Here is a 24,934-nt window from a genome sequence, read left to right on the forward strand (position 1 = left end):
AAAGATTTCAATCACATGGTACTGTTGAGACAATTAGAATGTCAAAACTTCTAATAAGAATCAAGTCTTATTAGACTGAATAACGAGTTAAAGCTATTGATTTAAACTAATTCTGATTGAAAACCAATCAATAACATCCAATAAAAAATGCTGACTATAAAACATAAATCTAGTCATAAATTTTTAAAATAGCTTTATATGTCAACATAAAAAGGATGAGTAGTACTGTAGGTGATTCGTCAGTTCCAAACGGCTGTTGGAAAATTAAAAATAATGCAAAGACTGAATGATTTTGCGTGCATATTCACACCGCAACATCAAAAGTCCGTTGGATTTGTCGTTTTGATCTTGATTTATAAGATTATCTAGATCAGTTCCATTAAAAATTGTCAATAGCAACAAAACTAATCAACAAGTTTAATAAAAGCGTGAAAAATTGAAAAATTTCATCTAAATTTACGATTTTTTGAATTTTTAACATCAATGTCTGTTCTTACCTTGCTCAAAATAGTCACAGCTCTTCTTTGAAAAGGCATCAATTGATTGATAAAAGCCTTGAGTCTCCATAATGTCTAGTTTTTGAGTTATCAAATCTTTTAATCTGATTACCGATATAAATTGTTTTTGATGATTTTCTCAGCAATCCCTCAATTAATTCCAATTCCGTCAACTGCATATTACAATAAACTACAAGACCAATCGATTGTATTCACAAAATATCTTATTTTAATGCTTTGTTCCACAAAATTTTAGAAAAACAAATTGTGCAAATCCAAAATAAAACTCAAAAGATTCGCAAGTGAAAAGCACGCTGCGACTATAAAAATTGCTTTGTAATACATCTCAACTTACTCAGAATTAAAATTTTTCTTGCAATTTAATTGATTTTAACTGATAAAAGGACATAATTTGCCTGTTAATAAACATAATATTATAATAGAAGGACAAAGCAATATAATTTAGTTCAAGTTTTGATGTATTTTCCGTTGTAAATTAGTTGATTTGTAAAAAATGTCAAACAATAACAATAAAAGGTACGTAAATTTTAATTTGTGAAAGAAGGAATATTGGAAATACAAAAAAAAATGTGTAATTTCAAGGTTGTTTCTTTCTCCTTTAACGGGATTATCATTTATTTATAGAGAAATTTTACGTTTAAGCTGTTTATTTATGCATTATTATCATACAGTCTGTACGATTGATATTTGATGATGAATTTCAGATCACTAAAAAAATTATCAGAGGAAAGTCTTACGAGACAACCGGAAGAAGTTTTTGATATTATATGCAAACTTGGCGAAGGAAGTTATGGATCAGTCTACAAAGCCTTACACAAAGAAAGTGATCAAGTAAGATAACAATCAAATGCTTGGAATTTACTCATACATAGGCTATATGCTGTATATATTTGTTTTATTTTAGATTCTAGCCATAAAGCAAGTTCCAGTAGATACAGACTTGCAGGAAATAATCAAAGAAATCTCGATTATGCAGCAATGCGATTCGCCATACGTAGTTAAATATTATGGAAGTTATTTTAAAAATACTGACTTGTGGGTAAGTTGCGAAACTCACTCTAATTCATGGATGAATGGTTAAAATTAAAAATTTTCATGTATTAGATTGTTATGGAATATTGTGGAGCCGGTTCTGTGAGTGACATTATGAGATTACGAAAGAAAACATTAACAGAGGATGAAATTGCGACAATACTGAGTGATACGTTGAAAGGATTAGAATATTTACATCTTCGTAGGAAAATTCATCGAGATATTAAGGCGGGTAATATTCTATTAAATTCTGAAGGTCATGCAAAGCTGGCCGATTTCGGTGTAGCCGGACAACTAACAGACACAATGGCAAAGAGAAATACAGTTATAGGAACACCGTTTTGGTAATACATTCATTATTTATTAAGTAAATAAACAGTATTTATCATATTAATTATTTATTAGGATGGCGCCTGAAGTGATTGAAGAAATTGGATATGATTGTGTTGCAGACATTTGGTCTCTGGGAATTACAGCACTCGAAATGGCTGAAGGAAAGCCACCATATGGCGAAATTCATCCAATGAGAGCAATTTTTATGATTCCAACAAAACCGCCACCATCTTTCCGTGAACCTGATCGTTGGTCACCAGAATTCATTGATTTTGTTAGTCTATGTTTAGTCAAAAATCCTGAAGAACGTGCTACTGCAACCGATTTACTTCAGCATGAATTTATTCGTAATGCGAAACCAAACAGTATTCTAAGTCTAATGATTGCAGAAGCCAAAGAAACACGTGAGAATCAAAGCTATACTCGTGCAGCGGCAATTCAACAAGCTAATAAGCAATTACAACAAAGTCATAATGATGATTCCGATGAGGATAATTCAGGTACAATGAAAGAATTTCCCGACTGCGGAACATTAGTTCCATCAAAAGACGACGAATTAACAATGATCGCTCATACTGACTGTGGAACATTAGTGCCGGATAATGGAACCATGATTGAATTGCAATCAAATTTAGGAACTATGGTTATTAATTCCGATTCAGAAGAATCAACAATGAAGCGACATGATACGAATCCAGACAAACCAAAATATCGTCCATTGTTTTTAGATCATTTTGATAAGAAGGAAGCAGAAGGAAATTTGTTATGTACTAGCAATTTTATCAAAGAAGACGTTAATAATCACGAAGTACCCAAAATGCAAGTGCCAGCCAAAAACACTCCACAACAGATTCAAGAACAAATGATGATTGCTTTACCAGCAGCAGCACCTGAAATTGATCATCAGCAAATATATCAACAACAACAACAGCATATACTAAATTCTCATGCTCAAATTCCGATCGCATCGGCGCCGATTCCGTCTGAAATTAGTGAAAATTTACAGCATCAGATTCAGCAACAGCAATTTCAGCAGCAACAACAGCAAGCTGATAATTTGTTGAAATATCAAAGAATGAATGCGTTGGATAGTGATTTTGAGTTTGTAAGTTGGTATTGAGATAAAGTTGGGGTCGTTTGTGGACTGTTTAAAGGCTGCTACGTTACTTAAAATTACGCAAGGAATTGTTACGTTTACGTAAAATTCAAATATTTTTTGACGGTTATTTTTTAAAAATTTATTTTCCGTTAATTTTTTAAATGCTTTATTTTCTGTAGGCATTTAAATATCCAAATCGACCCTTAATTGTCCCAATTTTATGAAAATTCTAATTAAATAACCTATTCTTGCATGACATTTCAGTTAAAGTTTTTAAGTTATGAAGAACTGGAACAAAGACTAGCAAGCCTTGATAAGGAAATGGATAAAGAGTTCGAGGAGACGAAGAAACGTTACAAGGCAAAGCGAAAGCCAATTATTGAAGCTATTGAAGCGAAGCAACAAAAGCGAAAGCAAAAGATTGAGGAATTTTAAAATTAATAGCATTAAAAAAAATGTTTGGTGCATTAATGGCTTTTTACACATATTTTTGCCATTTTCTGATATTTTAATCAAAAGCGCTTTTAAGTTAGCAAAAAAAAAAAATACTTTTTTCCTTGATATTTTAATTAATGAAATATTGTTTCATTTTTTCTGACGACTCTCGTATTTATTCTTCTCTATATCCTCGTATATTTTTTAATTTCTTCTCGTGATCGAACCTAAGCATATAATGATTAGTACTAATAAATTTTTTTAATTCTCAATCACGTCATTCTCTCAGAAAAAAATGAATTTTGTTTTTATTTAAAAAATAAAGCATGAATTAAATTCACAAAGACTTGTAAAATTTGAAATGATTGCACTTTAGAAGACTATTGTAACTATAGAACATTATGATGATTATGCTGATTCATTGACCGTACATGCATGATGAAAAAAAGAGATGAGAATCAGTAAAGGTATTTTTATACACATTAAAAAAACACATATGAAGAATTTGTATTAACAACCGGAACAAAAGATATCCAAAAAGAAACCCAGAAGATTTTCTTCCTTATTAGACATTTAAATAAAAATGGAACAAAATGTTGCAAGATTTTTTTCCCCCGATTTAATTAAAAAATTTGATGTTTTACTTCCATTCAATCTTAGTCCTTTAAAACTCGATTCAATGTTTTAGGATTAGGTTTATGTTAATCCAATGTTTAATCCTGAGATTTATTTTAAATCCAATGTTTTATCAAGTTCTGTTAATAGAAGTAGAATGGCATTTGGTATCGGTAGTTGACAGATGGAAGGGAGATTCAGATGACGTCTGAGGGATGTCATGGATCACAATTGATCTGTACAACCAGCGATGTAAGTAAGTTATTTTAACCCATTGTTTCAGTTCAATGTTTAATCTTCGGATTAATTTAATTCCAATGTTTAATCTAATCACATTTTAAACATGTCACTGCATTTTTCCTTAATAATGGGCTAAGGAACAAGCCACAAAACAACAAAAAATCATTTTTTACTTCCTAATTATTAGAAAATTATTTCTCAATTTTCAACTTTATTTTTAACATCCTTACAATAAATTTTTTAAATATGAAGACTTAGCAGACTTTTATGCTAATAATAATAACATCTAGACATTAATTTCCTTGACTATAAATAGTTAATGCATTAATTGACGGTGCTGAATTTTGAGCAATCGATGCCAAAAACAGATGCTGTCTATTAAGATACTCAAACGATTTCATTTGTTGGATATTTTCAAATCGTCCACATGATTTACTCTTCCAACTTTCAATTCCACGCCATTCATACAGACAGAATAGACCTGATTTTTGACTGACAATGATGAAAGGCTTCTCATTGATATAAAGCACTAGAACTTCCACAATATTATCTTTAAAGTCATCAATCATTTTATGGAAAATAAATTCACCGGTTTCATCCTTCTTCTGATATATTCGGACTTGTTTTCCATTTGTTTTTGCAAATATGATGAATGTACGTCCTCTAAATCCAGCCAAAGTTCTTACATTAATTCCAAGAATTATATCAAAATTACCACCAGTAAATGGCTTTTGTGACTCCACAAATAGACCTTGTGATGAGTCAAATCTGTAGATGAAAACTTTGTCCTTTTCTGTATCCTTTTGGTATGATGATACGACTAAATAATTAATTTTATCACTCGATTCAACAAATGCTATTTTGGATGTCTCATAAAAATTAACAATTGTCGGTGAATGTGGTATGAGTTCATCTGTAGCTTTATCAAGCCTTAAAAATAGAATTTCAGATGTTCCATTATTCTGAAGTGCAACGGCAATCAATATAAATTTGTTATCAGCTGATTCCATAAACTTTACGTCCGTCACTGTCTTTTCAAATGTGAAATTTCTAAAGAATGTATTTTCAGATCGTTCCTTATCATTTGGATAGTTCCACCATAAATCAAGCTTTCGACTGCTCACATCACTTCCATCACATTCAAAATTAGGATTCAATTTAAACTTGACGGATGGTAAATCGACAGACATTTCCAACTCAGATCGTTGTGTTATTATAACTCCTTTAGAATATGGCTTAAAGTCAATCTCATTTCGTACAGAACACTCATTTCCATCATTACTTCTCGGTGTTTTAAATTGAAAATCAATATTCTCATCAACATCTATGTATAGCATCCTCTTTTTCTTCCGTTTTGATGATTTTTCATGATCGATGTCTGTGATTTGTTTAGTAACATTTGCAATCAATGTCATAAGGTCATTAAGTTTAGGACTATGAGCATTTGAAGAGAGTAATTCATCAATATTCCGATCATTTATATTCTTTGTGATATGCATTCCATTCTTAAGCTCAACTTGTGATAATTTAAGTGGAACATTCGATCGATAATCTTGATAGATATCCACAGTATTTCGATGAAATTCGACTATATCAACATTATTTATTGTACCAATATGAGCCGGTCCTTTGATTATGACACTTCCAGTAACAATCTTATGGCCATCAATAATTTGTAATTGATCGGATTTAAGATATACAGCATCATCTAAATTGACATTGTTTATTGCCATAATACTTGTATCATTATCAAATTGTACCGAATTGATAGTAAGATAGCTTTTAATGCTTTGAGATTTTGATCCATACTTCCTTAATCTTGACTCTAGGAACAGCAACAACGAATATGTATTAAATGAAAATGTCTTCAAATTATTCACTTCTAGATAATCGAAATTCAGCTCTGGTAATCTAATATTATCGTGGGTAATTTGAAAAATACTCGGAAGCGCCACGCCATTCAATAATCCACTTTGCATGTACAATTCATCCACTTCTAAATTAGCAAATCTCTTGTGGGAATTTAAGCTTTCACCGCGTCGACAAATTGTTTTATTTAATTCCATTACGTTCACATTATTGATATAAGTTGAATAGAAGTTGCATTGGTGACCAATTATCAGGTTGTTGGCATCAAACCTATAAAATTAATAAATGAATGAAAATTAAGTTTTAACGGATTTCAAAAATTTGAATTTTAAACGGTTTTTAAAAATTCAATATTTTAACCGATTCAAATTTTGAATTTTATATAGTCGTTAAAAATTCAAATTTTAAAAAGTCGTTGAAAATTTCTTTGATTATTTACCTATATCCATTAATTACAGTCTTTCTTCCACGAATTATTTCGTTCGGTGAGTTGTCCTTGACGGAGTCTTCATTCAGAAATTTAATATCAATGGTTTTCGTTCTCGTTGTTATGAAATAATCCCTTTTCTTCACATTTCTCATATAGAATGGATTCTCGATTTCAACTTGTTCCAATATTTCTTGCGGAGCACTTTTCACAACACCATCATTAATCAATGTATCTAAATATGTGTCAGTTCCAAAAAGAATATCTGAGCCTTTTAACGTTGTTATTGAATTCCAGCTTCTTCTTTGTGGAAATTTAATAATTCTCAACATTTCATTAAAATCTGATGAATGTGAATTTGTGTATAAATCCTCAGTTTCAATTTCATCCAAATCAATGTTAATCCTCAATGGTAAATTAAGCTTCTCCTTATCAATCAGCTGATTCCATAAAATTTCATTTAACTTATTTGTGTGCAATTCATTAACTCTTAAATTCTTTACAAAAATTTGTCCTTGAATTGTCTGCTTATCACCTCGACATAACGATGAGTGTAGCAAACGATCTGTTGAGAATTCATTGATGCTTTTTGAGTCCAAATTATCGACTATTAATCCTTTTTGGAATATTTTCTTTCCACCAATTTCTTGTGGTTCCGGAACATTTAAAGCTAGCAGATTCACAAATTCATTAAAGTCCATTTTGGTGTTGAGCAGATCAATGAAAATATTGGCATTAAATGTAGCATCTCCATGAATTCTTATGCTTCTCTTTGCCTTATTTGACTCCTTATTAAAATCTAGTTCCTCTACAAGATTTCTTATCATTGCATTAAGGTTGTGCTGCTCTAAATCAACCACAGTCAAGTTGTATGCAGTGAATGACTTCATATTGAGGGAATCAAGTAGAATTGGCATGTCTATACGTATTGCGTCATTTAAGAATTTCGGAAGATTTACATTATTGTAATTTGTGATGGATATGCTGCTATCGACTATGAGATTATTGACATTTAAATTCTCAACAACTTTTGGTGCTTCAAAAAGAATCAATTGAAGATGTTTGTGGACCAAAGTATCAGCGGTAATTCCATTAATAGAACCAGTGTATAACTTCCTTACAATCAGCTTATTGCGGAATTCTATTGGACTTGAAACAGTCATTGGCGGTCCATTAAGTGGAATTACATTCTGACTCAATTGTAGCAATAAAGATGGGAAATTTTTCGGATGTCCTTGAACTTCACCTTCAATAATTGCATTTTCAAATCGTAGTCGAGCATCTCCTTGGTACTCATTATTGTCAATTCGAAGATAATTAATCACTGGATGATTATTTAAACTTTTTGTGATGATTCCATTCATAACAGCATTATTGGTGATGACAAAATTGTCGACATAAATTTCCTGCTTTGTGCTTTTAGTCCAATAATTATCAGTGATATTTTGCGGAACTGCCATATCATTCACAAAAATTCTAGTTTTTGGTGAGAATATGTTCATGTTATTAAGTGTCAATGTGCCTTGAATCACAACTTTTCCATTATAAATTTGAGCTAAATCAGATGACTCAGTTCCTATCACATGACGCTTAATTAGATGTATAAAATGTTGTATTTCCTTCACATCAACATCACCGTCCTTAATATTCAAATTCTCTTTGACATTCAAAAACATGAACTTTGTTGGAATTTCAATGAAATTTTGTGCATTAATTAATGCATAATTTGATGTATCATCAGTATTGACTGTATTAGCTTTAATAACGCTTGCATGAAACTTGGATATTAAAGTATCTGACAGAATTTCTTGATCTGTAGATGTTGTCATAAAGTTATTGACTGGAATTGACTTTATGTGGTTTGCAATCAAATTTTCAACATTAAATAAGCTTCTGATAAATAAATCTCCTTTGATGTTTGTTCTTTTATCCTTCAAATACAAATCATTCATCAATTTTGTGACATCAAATCCATTAAGCATTTTAACTCTCAAATGCTCAACATTGATATCACCATTAAAGTTGATTTTCCTTGATTGCTTCAATTTATTTTCCGTTGAATTCAGGAATGTTAATGGAACATTATTCATCATTTCTGTTATTTGTGTTTCATCAATTCTTAATGTCTGTAGATTTTTTGTTCCTTTTACTGACTTTGTTATTGTCGCATTCAATAATTTATTCAATGGAATAAGATTGATTCTGTTTGACTTTATGTCTAACTTATTAGCACTGATGTTACTCAATCGAACTTGATCGGTGAATATTAATATTGGCTGAGACTTCCTTACCATTCCTGGAAAGATGAGATGTTTCAAAAATGGGTTAATTGCAATCCAAGAATTTAAACCAGGATTAAATAAATCCAAGGATTAAAAATAAATCCAACGATTTATTTAATCTCAGGACGAATTCACATACCTTTAAATATAGGTTGATTTCCATTATAGACCAGATTGTTCACATTTATGGTTTTGAACTCATTCTCGAATGCTTCTTGTGCTCGTTCATAAGCTTTCCATGTTGAGCCGTCACCCAAACTTTGTTTAATTTGCTCCAACTGCACGTTTGAGCTTATGATATTCTCCATCAGGTCTTTTGTCATCACGCTCACATTGTACGGCATTTTCAAGGATCCAACAACTACATCTTTGAGATTAACATATTTTGCATTGATGAACTTCTTGCTGTTGATATCCAGTTGTCCAGGATTCTCAATTAGTCGTTTTGCCTGAAAAATATTCAAATTGTATTAAATCTGCATTCTCCACAAACAGCACGACATAAATTACTAATTACTTACATTGCGTTCGGACGACTTAATTCCACCAACTCGATTCTTCATTGAAGCCTTAAGTTGCATTACACATTCTATGGGATCAATGTCCTTTTCTTCAGATCTTACTCCTTTCACATCAGCAACCTCAATTATTGACATTTCATAGAATCTAGCACGCATTGATGTTTCATTCTTAGCTATTTCAACAAAATACAAATGTCCTTCTCTTGACTTGTAAAGCGTATATTCGGATATGTCATCGGTTTTTGAACGTACTAATCCTGCTTTAATACCAATTATATTACTACGTGAATACAATGAGAGCTTATTCTGAAAATTCTCAATTATGATGATGTTGTGTCGTGAATAAATGGATTTTATTATCTCAAAGACACTACTTGATATTTTCAGATGTCGTTGAAAATGTGATCCACTCCATTTGTAGATTGCACAGAATGCTGCATAAAGAAGTTTAATTTATTATAACATAAAATGTGGAACAAATAAAAAAGGATGGGAACTTACAGTCTGTGGCACATCCAATAAGATATAATTTATCATGAATGGAAAAGTGCTCGATATAATCCTTCTTAAATTGCATTTTTTGGGGTTTCTTCCAGCGATTTGCTTGTTTATCATGCCGAAAAGTAGTTACTTGTGTTGACTGATTTCCGGATCCATAGCCAATTGACAATATTATTGTTTCGTTGGCACTTTCATTGAATACAAATAAGTTGCTTTTATTTGGCAATTCTGTTTGTTCTGTTGATTCTTTCGAGAAATACGAATTGTGCCATGTATAAAATCTAAAGAAAAAGAGTATGTTTAGCTGATAAAGGAACAGGATGACATAGAACTTACATCATTTCATTCTCTGTATTCTCATTTATATGATAAATCACCATATGTACATCATTTCCTTTCTTGAATACCTTGAATTTATCAGTTAACAATTCTATGTTCATTTTCTGGATGTGATTGATATCAGGACTATCGGTTATATCAAATTTAACTAGATATATCTTTAATTTTGATGATTGATGGATTACAATCATGTAAAAGTTCTTCCATCTTTCCATTTGAATATCAATGATTGGATCATTTTCTTCAATATCCAATAACGTTCCTATTTTATAATATTCAGCAACATTCTCTTCATTCACTTTGATTGCAAGTAATTCATTGAAATTCAGGAAGAAGAAATAGCCGTCAATGTCTCGTATAATTTTGATTTTGTCTCCTTTTGTATTATCACATCCTAGAGATGCCGGCGGCTCTTTCAGCTTAATTACATCTATCAAATACAATGTTGTATAATACAATGGGAAGTGTATCTGTTAAGAGAATTAGTGTCCTTACCATGCTCTATTAGTTCTGTTGTTTTTGTATTAATAACCTCAATTTTCCTATTTAAATATTCACCTACAGTACCTGCTTGTTCTTCTGCATAATTCTATGGACGATATCAAATGACATATAAGCATGTTAATTTAATTTATCATTTAATTTGAGCACTAAACTTAATCTTATTTACCTTCAAACAGAAGAAAACTAAAATAATACAAAACTGCTTTATATACATGATTTCACTTCAATTACATTACATTTCTTGTACACATGCACAACTTTAATAGCACTAATAAAATATAATACGTGATAAAATTAAATAAAATCAACTTTTTTGAGGATGAAAAAATTTTGCAAAGAAAAATCAACAAAAAGTTGAGAAAAAAATTTAACGGACAAAAATTATTTAAATATTTTCAAAAGACTCAAAATTAGTTCAATTTAAATTTTAAAAGTCCGTTGAAAATCAGTTTTTACATTTAATGAGTTATTCTACAAAGAAATACATGTCATTGTCTATTATGCTATCTTCTTCATCCAACGAGTAATATGAAACAAAGAACAAAGAAAGTGCATAGTGCCTTCAAAATAATAAACATTAATCCACAAAGTGTGTATGAACAGTACATTCTCATCTTTTTACATTCAGTCGTCCTACTTGATGTTCTTATATATGGCATTGTCAACAGTAGACTCTTAAAATGCAATGACATTTATTGATTTTACTGTGTGTTCTTTTCAACTAACGTTAAGGATGTTCATAATCATAATTGAAATGAGCCATTTTTTTGCGATTTTTAGACACAAACATTTTTGATCTCTTTGTGCAGCTTAAAAGTAGTTTTTTATGTCGAATGCCGTCGAATGATGATTATACGAGAAGTGTGTATGTCGCGTGCTCCTTAACAATGTACTTCATCAAAATGTATCAAATATTAATGAAAAATATTATTTTCTTGTCTTGCTGGATGTCATCAGGTGGTTTTAAGCATATTCATGTTCACCCCCTTGATGCCTTCACATCTCCAAATGCATGTGTTTTTAAAACTAATTCATTTATATTCTTTCTGACACACTTTTATCTTATTTGATTAAAGCGATGAATTTTAAATTGAAGATAAATAAAAACCGCACAATAAGTGAATTTTGTGTGCATGTCCATGCTTTTAAAATGATGGATTAAAAAAATAAATGAAAAATGACCAAAATAAACACTTTAGAGTCAAATACACTTATATTGAGTTTTATTCTATTTTAGTTGAGTACTATTGTACAATTTTTTAAGAGCGTTTGAACGAGAAAATGAGGATTTAAAGGCATTTTGTACTTTTGGCGGGAATTCAGTAATCAATTAAAAATGAGAAAATTTGAAAAAGTCGTTAATTTTAAAATTTGAATTTATCAAGAAGTGTCTTGGCTAAAATTTACAAAACCGATTCAATTTTCAAAATTTACAAAATCGTTAAAATTTTCAATTTTTACAAAACCGTTAAAATTTTCAAAATTTACAAAACCGTTAAAAAATTTCAAAATTTGCAAAACCGTTGAAATTTTCAAAATTTACAAAAACGTTAAACTTTACAAAAAATTTTCAAAATTCTCAAAACCGTTCAAAAAATTTTCAATTTCATTGAAATTCTCAATTCACATTTTCATCTTGTTCATGTTGTTTTGGTGAATGTCAACAACAAAAATGCGTTCAAACCCTTTAATCACCTTTTACTCATCAACATTACTTTAAATTTTGATTATTTATGCTCTTCATGATGTTTCTTCTATCGTCACAAGTTTTTTTTTATGTGTGAAATTTCCATTTCCCAATCATCAACATTATGTCTTTTTTTCTATTATTTGCATAACATAGCAAATGATTGACATCGGTGTAAAATTTTCAAGTTTTTTTTATCTTCATTTTTCAATTTAAAATGTTTTTCACACAAAAAAAATCACATTTGAAATGTAGAAATGTCCCAAATTCGATATGGAATTGTAATGGTTAATTCTACATATAATTCACAACATTATTTGGGGTGAAATTTGTACTTGTTCGACAATTATATGCATATAAAAATCATTAATATCTTCTTGTGATAAAAGAAATGTCGAGTAGTGGGACATTCAGATAATAAATGTAGGAACATAGATTGGGGGATTGTTTATAAATGATGATAACTTAAAATTGAGTTTTAAAGGTTCAAAATGTCAGAAAAATCAATTTGAAAATTAACGGTCAAAATAAATTTGAAAAATAACGGTCAAAAATTTTTTGAAAAAGTAATGATAAAAAATTTAAAATTCAACGAGCAAAAACAACGTAGTCATCATTGAACGATTTACAGGATATCACTTAAGAACAGCCCCTAAGAAATTATTTGTGACAATTATATTTCAGTGACTATAAATCCCATCCAATAAAGTGTTATTTCGTCTTTTACAATAATTTTCATGAGCCACGGTCGACGACACGCGACTCAAAATAAATTTAAGTTTCTTTCTTTTTTTTTTGCGTCAGACACACGTCGTTAATAGAAAATTTATACGTTCCTATTCTTTGTTGTCAAAGTAACGATCATCATTGAGTAAAAATAATATAAAAATAGGGAAATGGATAGAAGAAAGGATTTCTTTTCATAATTTTTAATGGTAAGTTTTCAATGTGATCTGATTCATGCTGTGTGTGAGGAGAAATTCATTCCAAAATGAACAGCCCTCCTAGCTGAGACATGAGAAAATTGAGAGAGCGAGCAACAAAACATTCAACATTGTAAAAGTATGAATGAAATCCAGCAGGGGAAGCAACGTGCAACATTCAACATTATTCTCAGCTGTTTTACTCTTCATTTCGGTTTCAAATGGCATGTAGCATAGATGTGTAGACTTTTCGTTCCGTAGCGGCACCTTTAATAAAAACAAGAAAATAGTGAATATAGTGTAAAAAGGGGTGGAATTAAATACAATAGGAATATGACCAGGAACTGGATTATTGATGTGAAAAAATTGTGAACGGCTTTACTTCCTTTATTATTCTGTGCAATTAAACATAATTAGTCGTGAGACGAGACCACAAAAAAAACAGTGATTAAAAGGTGAACTTTGTGTATGGACATAACCCAGATTAAGGATTTAGGCATTTTATATTACAAATTTACGTGAAACATGTTGTAATTTTGTTCCTTTAACAACGCCTGCATCTTCTTTTTTATCACTCACTTGAAGTGCACCCAACGGAAAACAAAGAAGTAACGAAGTAGTAAGGATATAAAAAGCATCTTTGTGCAAAAAATTATCTCCCATCATGTCGGAAATTTTTCGTCATACGAAAAAAAATGTCTTGAAGGTAAGCAAAACTCAATTTACATTCTTTTTCACTCATTGTATCTCTCGCTCTCTCTCACCCTAATTTTTGCTATGTACTCATAAGGGGATGTTCGTAAATGAAGTGCATTTGGGAAATTTGTGATTTAGTCGAGGTTGCGTCATTTGATGGCATATTCTTAGAAACTTGAATCTTAAAAGTCATAGGTCTTTGCTATGTCACTGTAACATATACGAGTAGGACGAAACAGTTGCTAGGTCACTGATACGTTGCAGTGTTAACCTTAAAATGAAATGTAATGCTCTAAAAGCACGAAGAAGACTGTTTTCAACTAATTTGCCCGAAAGACACAAGAAACTTCATGAAATTGAAGATTTTGGTCAAAAAAGAGTTGAGGATGAACTCAAAATGTCCCAGGGCACAATACAGTTGCTAAACTACAGCTAAATGACAAAAGGTTGCTCTGATGTCATAGTGACTGTTGTTTTGATCAATTTAACTGTATAAAATTAGAGTTACATTAAGGTGCTGCTAGGGTTTTGGTCAAAAAAGAAAAGAGGATTGCCTCAAAATGCACCAGGGCACAATACAGTCGCTAGACTACCTCAAATTGACAAAAAGTTACTCTAATGTCACCGCGACTGTTGTTGTGACCAATTTGATATTTTCTCAGCTTAAGCCTTAGAATTTTGATCCAAACACCACTCAAACCTTCCCATCCCTATCATTTGACGTAATTTGTCAACCTTCCCTGCTATAATATCATCATAGCATTTCTTTTTGTTTGATATTGATTTCATTTGTTATTTGGTCGATAATATAAACAACAAATTTTTCTTCCGTTGCTTTCCATTTCCATATACAGTTCTGTTACTATGCTTCAGATCGATTAATATTCGTTAAAAAGAATATATTCTTAATAGGGAGCCCTCCTATGTGCATACTGTTGTGTTGTGTTGTTGTGTGTCTAACGTAAGCTCATCAATGTAAGTTTGTGCTTCCTATCTTGTTCTTTGTTTATTTTAATGATTGGAAAAAATAAAAAGAGAGAAAATAAAAAAAAAGTTTTCCATGATTCAAAAATAAATTGATTTCGCTACCTCATAACTCACAACACAACTGTGCATCGATGGGGATCTTATGGAACTTCTTTTGTTTCTCAATTTTCGGAGGATTGGTTTTTATGATGAGTTTTAGGCTTTTAAAATTTGTTCTTCTTTTGTTTGGTTGTTACACTTCAAGTAATATTTAAATGGTTGCTAGATTGAATATTTTTAAAGCACTTCAAAATTTGTTCAGAAATTTTTTTCCGTAAATTTTAACGGTTTTAAATTTTTTAAAATTCAATCTCGAAATTCTGAATGTTTGTAAACAAACAAAAATGTGACAAAATTAAAACCAGCAAAAAAGTTAATTAATCCATGTATAACAAGAAAAACAAACTCATTCCATGATGACAACTATAATTCTACATGCATTATTGCAATTCTTATCAAAAATACATGAGCATTGCCCGCATAATTCACTAAAAAAAAATATTTTTTACAATCTTCGAATAAATTTCGAAAACAGAATATTCAAATTTTTGTTATCAGTTACAAAATGACATTCAGTTTTCCAGCAGTTTTTCAATGTCGTGACCCATCACACGTCTGACAAATTTTATATGTTCACAAAAAAATTCAGCATTGATTTTTTAGGTATTGTTTTAAAGCTTCTACCCATAAAATCACAAAAAAAAAAGAATGAAAAAATTAGGAAGTGTGCATGAAACAAAATTCCAAATGTCGTTTTAATGGCAAAGTATTAAACTACAATAAAGCGTTTGAATTAGATGAATTTCTTTTTTTTTTTTATTGTACCTAAGTCGTGTGTAAGACGATACTTGTGAAAGAATGAAGGCAGGGGCTATAAAACGGAATGAATGAATTAATACATATTTAAATAATAAAATAAATAAAAAGAATTAAAAAAGTACTCGACCTTATCGAGAGACTTCAGCGCATTTTGTTTCAGCGATGCTTAAACAGTTTATGATTTAATCGTTTAAATTTTCTAATTAAAAATTCAAATTTGTTGAAAGCAACGCTTTAATTTGTTTTTCGTTTGTTTATGAAATGAAAACTCATTAATTAACATTAATAGAGATTGTTTTGAGCCCTCCTCCAAATGATACCTGAAAAACTCAATGACACAGAGCTAATGCTTTCCGAATTTTCTATGATGACTGGTGCCGAGATCCCGTCCATTATCTAGAAAACCGAACTACAATAAACTGCTTTTTTTTTTTTTTTTTTTTTTTTTTTTTTAAATAAACTCATCTTAATTATGTACAAAGTTTGGATAAGGATTCTGCTTATCGCATCACTTAGTTTTTGATTTTATTTTGAAATTGTTTTGCTTTAATTTATGTTGTGGTTTATCGCGACGCAAGACGAGTGTTGAAATTCGCTTGCAACTTTCCGACGTAGTCCTCAATAGAGGGTATTTTTGCTTCAGTATGTAGATCTGATATCCTTTAATATCTTGTTTTGTTGGAAAAATTCTCAAGAATTTGTTTTGTAAAGTTTTTGTAGATGTGTTTTTGCCATCCGTTCAAAAAATGTGAAGATTTCACGGATTGTAAAGAAGTTTGATTTCGAACTCCTGAGTTCCTGCTGATGAGGGGATAAAGTACTTAGTGCAGTGTGAGCTCTGTTGGTCACATATTCTACATGCTGCTTTAATGTCACATCTTGTCGATTATCATCCCAGATATTTAGCTTCGGTTTCCCATTTGATGTTTTCGTTGAGGAATTTATGTTGTCTCTAGGAAGTTGCCTGGAACCTTCTTTTAAGGTTTCTTCTGTTTGTTGAGATTTAATTTTCATGTATTGTTGTACTTTTCTTCCAGTGTGTTGTTTTACAATATCGGCTGATGCAGTTACAATTAGGCTTTTAAAATTTTTCTTCATATGTTTGTTTAGAGAGTTGGTGAAAGCACTGCTCCTTGTTACTCGAATTTGATTTCATTGGTTTCTGAGTAACTGACCTTTTAAAAACTGAGAAAGTTCTTTCACTTGGAAAGATGAACAGTTTTTATAAGTGGTAGTGGAAAAATTTGATCATTTTAAACAAGAGTCCGTTATGCCAGACTCTGTCAAAAATCTAGGAACGATCATTCCTGTTGATTTCTTCCTGTTCCTTTGCTGTTTTGATTACTTTGATGAGTTGGTGAATGTTGATCGTCCTTCAAGTTGAGTCGGAAAATCCTCAGATGCTCGTTTATTCTATTGAATACTCTTTGTATTTTGCTTAACAAATTGGCAAAAATGTGACTGGTTTGCCAATCGGGATTACTTTAGCTTTTTTAAAAAAATAGTTAAGTTTGAGACACGTGTTGATGATGAACTTCAAATATTCGAAGCCTTTTGGTGGAAGATTTTTGAAGTATGTTGTTGACATCGTCTAATCCTGGTGCTTTAGGATTTTTCAGATTTCTTACAATGTATGAGATTTCCTCTACATTTGTAAGTTCTGTGCAGTCACTATTTTCTCCTTCCAATGCTTCCTTCACTGCGTTGTCTACTTCCTGGGTATGTACTGGGTTGTCGTCCTCAAGTGGATTTTCGTGAACGAAAATAGTCACTGAGAACGCTGGCCTTTTCCTTATTAGTGATGAATGTTCTATCTGCATCAATCAACGGTGGCATCGATAACCTTTCTTAAATGCTTTTCTACATGGTTACATTTCTGAAATGCCGCTTATTCCAGTTTGTATTTTTGATTCCTTAATTTTGTTATGACTTTCTGTAGAAAATTCAGTTTTGATTTGATTATCTCTGCTACGTTGCCATCTTCGTCGAAGACTTCCGTCCTGATTAAGTCTTTGATTTCTGGTGTGAGCTTTGTCGAAAAGTTGATCTTTTTCTTCTTCACAGTTTTGTTTCTGGAATCCATGATGAGTTCTGAGAATACTTCGATATGATGTTCTATCTCCTCTACGGTGTTGCATGGGTTTTCCAGAGTGCTGTCTTCGATGCGACGAGTTATATACGATTTGAATTGGCATTTCTGTAGTCATAATTTTTGTTTATCAACATGTCCTGATTTGAAAATACACAAATGGTCACTCATTGCCTTGTGCATTTTAGTTCTGTAGTGTTCAGACTGGAATTTGAGAGCATCAGGTCGATTGTTGATTTCTTCTGGATAATACGTTGGTGAATCGGGGTAGTAGATCATGAACTCCCCGGACATATCCTGTAGTATTGTCCCAGCTTTGTTTGCACGTTGCAATTCCACTCTCGATGTCTGCATTGAAGTCTCCGCAGATGTAAGTTTCCTCTTGTTTGTTATATGTCATCTCTTAGAATCGTCTATTTCCTTCCTTTGCTTCCTCCTGGAAGATAACGGAGAGGATGTGGCAGCTTATTGATTCGTTGATGAAGACTTTTATTAGCATTCTATTAGCTTTGTGTTGTAACTTGGTTGAAGCTGATGTTTAGATTTCTTTTGACAATGATCGCAACACCGCCTTTTGGTCTATCAATGCGATCAAATCGATGAATTACGTAGTCAGGATGCGAGTCTACTTTGGAGTTTGGTTTTAGGAATGTTTCCGATATGCACGCAACATCAACGTTTTGCATGCATATGCTAACATCATCTGCAAAATTCCAGTAAAACGTTGATTCTTTGGTGACTACAATCCATGTTGACTCATGTAGATTTTGGCAACTTTTTGGCCGATGGCTTGTTGTACCTGTTCCTCTTTTAGGTGGCATGAAGAACATGCATTCAAATTGCCTTGGGCAAATTTGTTCCGTATTACCACTTGAAGGTTCAGGATCGATGTTTGCAAAGTTAGTATTGAAGTCTACATAATTTCTACAAAGTTCTGTTTGATTGTTATTGGTCTTTGGCTTTGACCTGTTGTTATTTCCATTCCTTCCCCTTCTCCTGTTTCTTCGTGTTTTGTTTTGACGATACCTGTGAAAGAATGAATTTTATGGTGACTGGTGCGGAGGTTTATAAAACGGAAGATGTTGTTAATACCGGTTCTGGGATATAGCTGGTCTTTGTGATGTAAATCAGAATAAAGCATTCCTTTGTCCAAGGATTTCGTGGAATGTTCACCTGATGGTCTGTTTTGAATTTAAATTATTTGTTTCCTGATGTTTGAGAAAAAGTACTCGACCTTATCGAGAGACTTCAGCGAAACATTAGTGGTTTGTTTTGTGACCAAACTGCAAACAGCGATCCAGTATTTAATTTTACTTTGAAGCCGTAGACACAGTTAACCTTTCGAAGGTTTTCCAAAATGTTACCTTCCTGTACTTTATTAAAATACAGAAGGTACGTGATTTTTTAGTCAATTTGACAATTTTAACTGGTAATGTTTTCCGTTTTAAAAATTCTACGATTTCATTGAAAGCAACGCTTTGCATAGGTGTGAAAAATGAATTTTTCGTTTCCGTTGATATGAAATGATCATAAAATCATTAATTAACTAGTTATATACATGTTAATGTCTTTCGATGATGGATTTCACTTTGTTTTGGTTGTTCGCTTCTGAAGTTGAAAAAGAGCAACCTGGCATGAGAAGTCAAATTGTTTTTTGTTGTCATCTTTCTTTTTGCTAGCACTAGATAACTCGATGAAACGGATGGTTGGACGAATTGATCCATGCTTCAAATCCAAGCACGGGTTCTGAACGATGTCTACCATTTTGGTTGTTTGAACAAGACTGAGATTCGAAACTTTAATCTCTGTTGTTGTTATCTGGAGCTTTTGAGAATTTTGAATTAATTGCAAAAACGTCTGTTCCCTTTGGCGGACCGATGTGAACTCCTTAAACTGCCTTTTTGACAAAAATCCGCTAAAACTAAATTAATTTTGAGAAGGTTAAAGTTGGCAAAACGGAAGAAGTGACTAAAAAAATCCTTTGACATTCGCTAGTGTTGAAACGAAAACGATTGGAGACGTGAAAATATCGTTAAAAAAGAAAAATACAGTTCCTTTTATGTTGACCATTTTTTTATTCCATGTCATTGCGCTCCCTGGTGATTCAATTGCTGCTTTACATGCGATGAATTTTAATACTCAACTCCTTTAGACTGAATAAAATATTTTCTTCATTTGCATTCAAATGCCTCCATCGTTATTCATTTCTATTTTCTCACATCCTATACATTTAAGTCCTGAATGAGATCCTTCATGTAATCATTATGGGGAGATGTAATAGAGATTCTTTATTATTCTATACATGCATAAATAATTATGTTTATCCAATTGAGAGCTTTCAAATTACCACCCTTAAAATTACTCATCCTTTTTGTTGCCATGCCTTGCCTTGCTTCATCTCATTTGGACAGATTACTTAGAAAAAAATAGTCCTTCCTATATATTTATAATTAAATTTTGCTGCAAATACGCTGTCCTACATTCTCGTTAACTTGTTGTTATAGTATAATTCATCAACATCATATAGACCATAGACATGCATAAAATGACATAAACGTTGACTTTCATACATAATTTTTTTATTTTGTTTTTGTTAGGCTTCATTACCATATTCAGCAACATAAAAATTATGCAAAACTTAATTATTATAGCAAATTGCACGTATGAACTCAACATATTGAAACTAATATGTTTGCATTTGCCTTTTTTTCTACTTTGCTCTATGACTGACTATACCTAACATGCAAGCGGCATGTAGTTGAACATTTTTACATACCTACATGTCAATTTCCTTTTGCCGGAACATAATAAATTGAAATCTTTCATATGTGCAGCAATTGAATTGTTCCTTCCTAATTGATTCTCTGATAACTGATGTTATGCTTTTTAGTAAGCTTTTGAAATTGAAAAAATGCTTTAAAAATATTGAAATGTTGAATAACAAATGAGAAAATGTTTGTATTAAAGTGAAATACACACGGGATGGTAGATATTATTTACAGGTATGAATGCTTTATAAACCTGACACTTGTAAATCTATTAAATGCTGTGAATTAATAATTTCGTTAATTTGTCGAATTTTAACGAAACTTAGCAGAAATTTTTGAATTTTTCCCGCATTTTTTGGCTTTAATTTTTTGAAAATTTTGTGACCGGCAATAATTCATTGTGCCAAAAATTAATTTTGACTAAAAATTTCAACAAAACTTAATTATTTTAAACTTTTTGACTGTAAAAAATAAATTTTAAACTTCCTAATCGTAAATTAATTAAAATAACAGTGAAGAATCAAAGAAAATATCAATAAAAATGTCTTCAAATCTCAATAACGGTACTTCAAGGTTATTTTAAAGATGTTGAACATCATTAATTAAAGTATATTATCAACAGCTTCGCCAAATAATAACTATATTGCGCCACCAGATTTTCTCAAAAAAGTATTAAGCCCATGTATTTGTCGAAATATTTCGCCATTTATAATAAATCAGCTTATAACACCCGATATTTGTACTATAATTAAGCCAAATGGATCTGCATCGTCATCCTTAATAAAGCGCACACGCTCATTTAAGTGAGTATTTGAATAGAATACACATTCTTTAATTGAATTGATAGGAACATTAATTCAATGATAAAATAGGGAAACAAGGGAAAAATATGAAAATTCGAAACTTCGTCGTCGACCGTCGTTCTCAGTCAAACTATCTGATGAGGTTCATAATCAACTTTTGGATCTAAAATTGACCGTTAGAATTGTTTTAAAAGATTTGGGATTATCAGAATATTTAGAAAAGTTCCAAAATGAGGAAGTAAGTTAGTTCTTTTTGCTCATCAATTTATGACACCGTATCAACTCTTACAGATCAATTTAACAGCATTTTTCACACTCTCTGATGAGGATTTGATAACAATTGGGATTGATAACATATCGCATCGTCAAAAAATCCTTGAATTCATCAATGAATTCAAAATCCCAGAAGAGCAAATGGAGCTTCATCTGAGAAACTACTTACATCACTATTGAACATTTCAAGCTTGATTAATATCAGTCATCAGTATCTCAACTTTATCCTATACAGCTTTTCTTTGTATTATTTACACATTTACATTCATTTTAGTCTGTGAAAATTTATGTTAAACAATTTTTATTGTTGCTCTGGAAATAAGGAAGGAAGGAAAAAAAAGATTCAAGCTTATGCACGTGGAAAATGAAGTATTCTTTTAATTGTCCATAATTGAATTTACTGTCTAAATGAGAAAGAAAAAACAATGAGATGCCATCTCATCCTAGATGAGATTCTTTGTCTTTTATTAGCACATTGTACAGTTCGCTGCATGCGACATAATGTTCTTGATAAAAAAATTTCCATTTTAATGCACATTGTACAATTGTGACTGTATGTGACCTTGTTGAAGGAAAAGTGCGCTTTATGGTTCACAAGAATGGTTAAAATTATATTGGACATTTTTATGTTGTTCCTTAAACTTTTATTGCAATCATGAATTTCTCATGCTATATAAAAAAATAATAATAATTGTGACAATTTAGGACAGAGAGAATGAGAGAGAAGATTAATCATTTTTAATGCTTAATAATATTTTTTTCTCCTTTTCTTTAACAGCTTTTTCGTAAATTATCACTCAAGTCATCGGCAGAGTCTAGTAGCAACGAATATAAAGCAAAATATCAACCCCAAAAGAACCATTCGATAACAATATCGCCATCATCGAATGGACATAGTAGAATGAAACGTTTAAGTCATAAAAATAATAAAAGAGATAGCACGAGACATAAAAAGTCAAAAAATGATGATCTGGATGATGATGATGATGATTTTACAGTACCAGATCGTAAGCGTCAAAGCTATTTAAAGAGCTGCATTAAGAAACGTCTTAACAATAATTACGAGAAACAAATTAATTGTATTCAAGATGAAAATGTGGTATTTACAGATAATAAAATTTATATTAGTTTAAGTGCTAGAAATCATTCGTCCCTTGGTTCAAATAATTCACTGAAAAAGAATCGAAGAGTCATATATCCCACAAGTGGACCGTGCAAATTAAATGGATTTTTAAGGCACTATGATTTTAGTTATGACGATGATAATGAATCGACATCACCAAGCGCAATTGATAATAGCGAAGAGAAGCTGAAATTTAATATGATGAAAGAGCAGTCATGTTTATCGACAACTTCCCTAGATAATGTTGTATTTGAGAAAGTTAAAGTGAAGAATTCATCGCCATGCTCGTCCAATAACTATGAATCGCCATCATCTTACATTCACGTAACAAATAATAATGATGACGAGAGGAACGATGATTCGATCCTGACCAGCTCAACATTTATTACATCATATGAAGCTGACGATGAAGATGATATACAATGGAAAAATTTCCTAGAACATCGGAAACATGGAAAGCCTATTAATAATGTAAGTCAGTTAAATGACAGTGGATTTGGATCTCAGCTGTTCTTCACGACGAATTATAATAATAATAATAATAGTAATAACAATATGAGAGCATTAGATACATGGCAGGATGATGAAACGTATGACAATTCATTTAATGAAGAACTCGAACAGCGTGTCTCTATAATGTTTCCCGACTTATATAAAGCAAGTTCACAAAGTGCGCATTTTAATAATATCAACAATATCAATCACGTTACCGCTGAAAAGCTCTCCTAACTTTCTTAATTTTCTTCTTTCACATTCACATACACACACACACATGAGAAAGATGTAGGAATACGAAAAGAAATTTTAGTTCTATTAGAATTCACATTGAATTGATACGCATTAGAAATAGAATAAACATTTTTATTGATGTGGAATTTTCGGAATAGAATGAGAATCCGAAATTAGATTTGTAATGCTATTTACGGATATTCGTATAGCGCATTTGTTTGTCGAGTTCTTCATTGGATATTTTCCGTCCTTAATTTTAATTTCTTAACGGTTTTTTCAAATTCAAAAATTTAACCTACTTTGGTCTATGAAATTTGAATATTATTTTAACGGAAATTCATAAAACTTGCGATTTTGAAGTTTTTTGATGACTGCACGTACTCTATGAATAGAACTAGAACTCAATTCCGTGATCAGCCAAGCAATTTCGTGAAAATGAGTCACATAGTCAATGATTCATCAGAAAAAATGCGTTAAATGTACTAGGCAGGCACTGAAAAAAGAGAAAAGGAAACTAAAAGATTCGCTTATCAAAACGAGAAAATTTCCTTTCGTTCATTCCTTCCTTCTTTTTCTCTTTTTTTATTATGTAAAAGAGAAGCAAAAAAAAAAAAACTTTGAAAATTCTCAACCTTCGAGCTTAAGGCACTTGAGTTATAAATAAAATTTATTTCATATATATACACAAATAATGAAAAGAACCTAGTAGGTATATAAAAGTGTCGCATATCGAAAATAAAAAGACTTTCCTTTACAACAACAATAAAAAAAAGGTCAATGATATACAATGAAAAGAAGTGTAAAGGAGATATTTCAATATCAAGTACACAATTAGTATATATACCTTCCATGACACTGATAATACATTCTATTCAAATATTTTATCACCTTAACATTCCTTTCGGGGACAAGAAAAAAAAAACGTATATTTTATTGCCATTTAACATATTAACATTTACACAAGAAGTAAAGCAACACACACTCACCTGTCAAAAAAAGAATGGGAATGTCTTAGACCAAAGATGAAATAATGATGTACTTTTATCAATAACACATATGAAATATTATGGGTCGATTTTGCCTTAAATGGGTAATTTTCGGAGACATTTGTTTGACCTTCTGTACAGTCTTTTGTGTTAGGGATGGATGATATATCTTATTGATTATAATCTAGGAGTTTAGTTCCTCTGTAATTTATTTTTATTTGGGATCAAACTATCTTAGGACAGAATTAATACAGAATGTCAAAATTTGAATCTAAGGATTAAAAGCTAAAATGTCAA

General features: G+C 31.2%; 3 protein-coding genes and 1 long non-coding RNA gene across 4 annotated transcripts; 3 read left to right on the forward strand and 1 right to left on the reverse strand.

The window, feature by feature from the left end:
* The first annotated feature begins 850 nt into the window (after positions 1 to 850).
* On the forward strand, positions 851 to 4,011 carry hpo (serine/threonine-protein kinase hippo). The gene is made up of 6 exons (XM_070644826.1): positions 851 to 1,034; positions 1,223 to 1,349; positions 1,423 to 1,557; positions 1,623 to 1,894; positions 1,956 to 2,988; positions 3,247 to 4,011. The coding sequence occupies exons 1-6, from the start codon at positions 1,012 to 1,014 to the stop codon at positions 3,415 to 3,417; spliced, it is 1,761 nt and encodes a 586-aa protein (XP_070500927.1). The 5' UTR covers positions 851 to 1,011; the 3' UTR covers positions 3,418 to 4,011.
* A 554-nt stretch (positions 4,012 to 4,565) lies between these two features.
* Positions 4,566 to 11,372, reverse strand: fs(1)M3 (female sterile (1) M3). Its single transcript, XM_070644754.1, has 9 exons — positions 11,353 to 11,372; positions 10,882 to 10,983; positions 10,707 to 10,800; positions 10,209 to 10,641; positions 9,873 to 10,153; positions 9,372 to 9,805; positions 8,990 to 9,299; positions 6,581 to 8,864; positions 4,566 to 6,411 (listed from the first exon to the last, which is right to left on the reverse strand). Exons 2-9 carry the CDS (start codon positions 10,927 to 10,929, stop codon positions 4,566 to 4,568), a joined length of 5,730 nt encoding a protein of 1,909 aa, XP_070500855.1. The 5' UTR covers positions 10,930 to 10,983; positions 11,353 to 11,372.
* A 2,180-nt stretch (positions 11,373 to 13,552) lies between these two features.
* Positions 13,553 to 24,918, forward strand: LOC139093939 (uncharacterized protein DDB_G0283357-like). Its single transcript, XM_070644802.1, has 2 exons — positions 13,553 to 14,031; positions 22,578 to 24,918. The coding sequence occupies exons 1-2, from the start codon at positions 13,990 to 13,992 to the stop codon at positions 23,649 to 23,651; spliced, it is 1,116 nt and encodes a 371-aa protein (XP_070500903.1). The 5' UTR covers positions 13,553 to 13,989; the 3' UTR covers positions 23,652 to 24,918.
* LOC139093988 (uncharacterized) lies at positions 21,365 to 22,069 on the forward strand. Its single transcript, XR_011544744.1, has 3 exons — positions 21,365 to 21,526; positions 21,596 to 21,764; positions 21,818 to 22,069. It is a non-coding gene; the product is annotated as an uncharacterized lncRNA (long non-coding RNA).
* Positions 24,919 to 24,934: the final 16 nt, after the last annotated feature.

This window comes from Chironomus tepperi, unplaced genomic scaffold, assembly GCF_022539635.2.
Source record: "Chironomus tepperi strain 1889 unplaced genomic scaffold, CSIRO-AGI_Ctep_v1 contig_346, whole genome shotgun sequence".
Taxonomy (NCBI): domain Eukaryota; kingdom Metazoa; phylum Arthropoda; class Insecta; order Diptera; family Chironomidae; genus Chironomus; species Chironomus tepperi.

Coding starts and splice junctions, on each gene's coding strand:
- hpo (XM_070644826.1), top strand. CDS start 1,012: ATGTCAAACAATAACAATAAAAG. Junction 1,350..1,422: donor TACACAAAGAAAGTGATCAA/GTAAGATAACAA, acceptor GTTTTATTTTAG/ATTCTAGCCATAAAGCAAGT. Junction 2,989..3,246: donor TGGATAGTGATTTTGAGTTT/GTAAGTTGGTAT, acceptor ATGACATTTCAG/TTAAAGTTTTTAAGTTATGA.
- LOC139093939 (XM_070644802.1), top strand. CDS start 13,990: ATGTCGGAAATTTTTCGTCATACGAAAAAAAATGTCTTGAAG. Junction 14,032..22,577: donor CGAAAAAAAATGTCTTGAAG/GTAAGCAAAACT, acceptor TTTCTTTAACAG/CTTTTTCGTAAATTATCACT.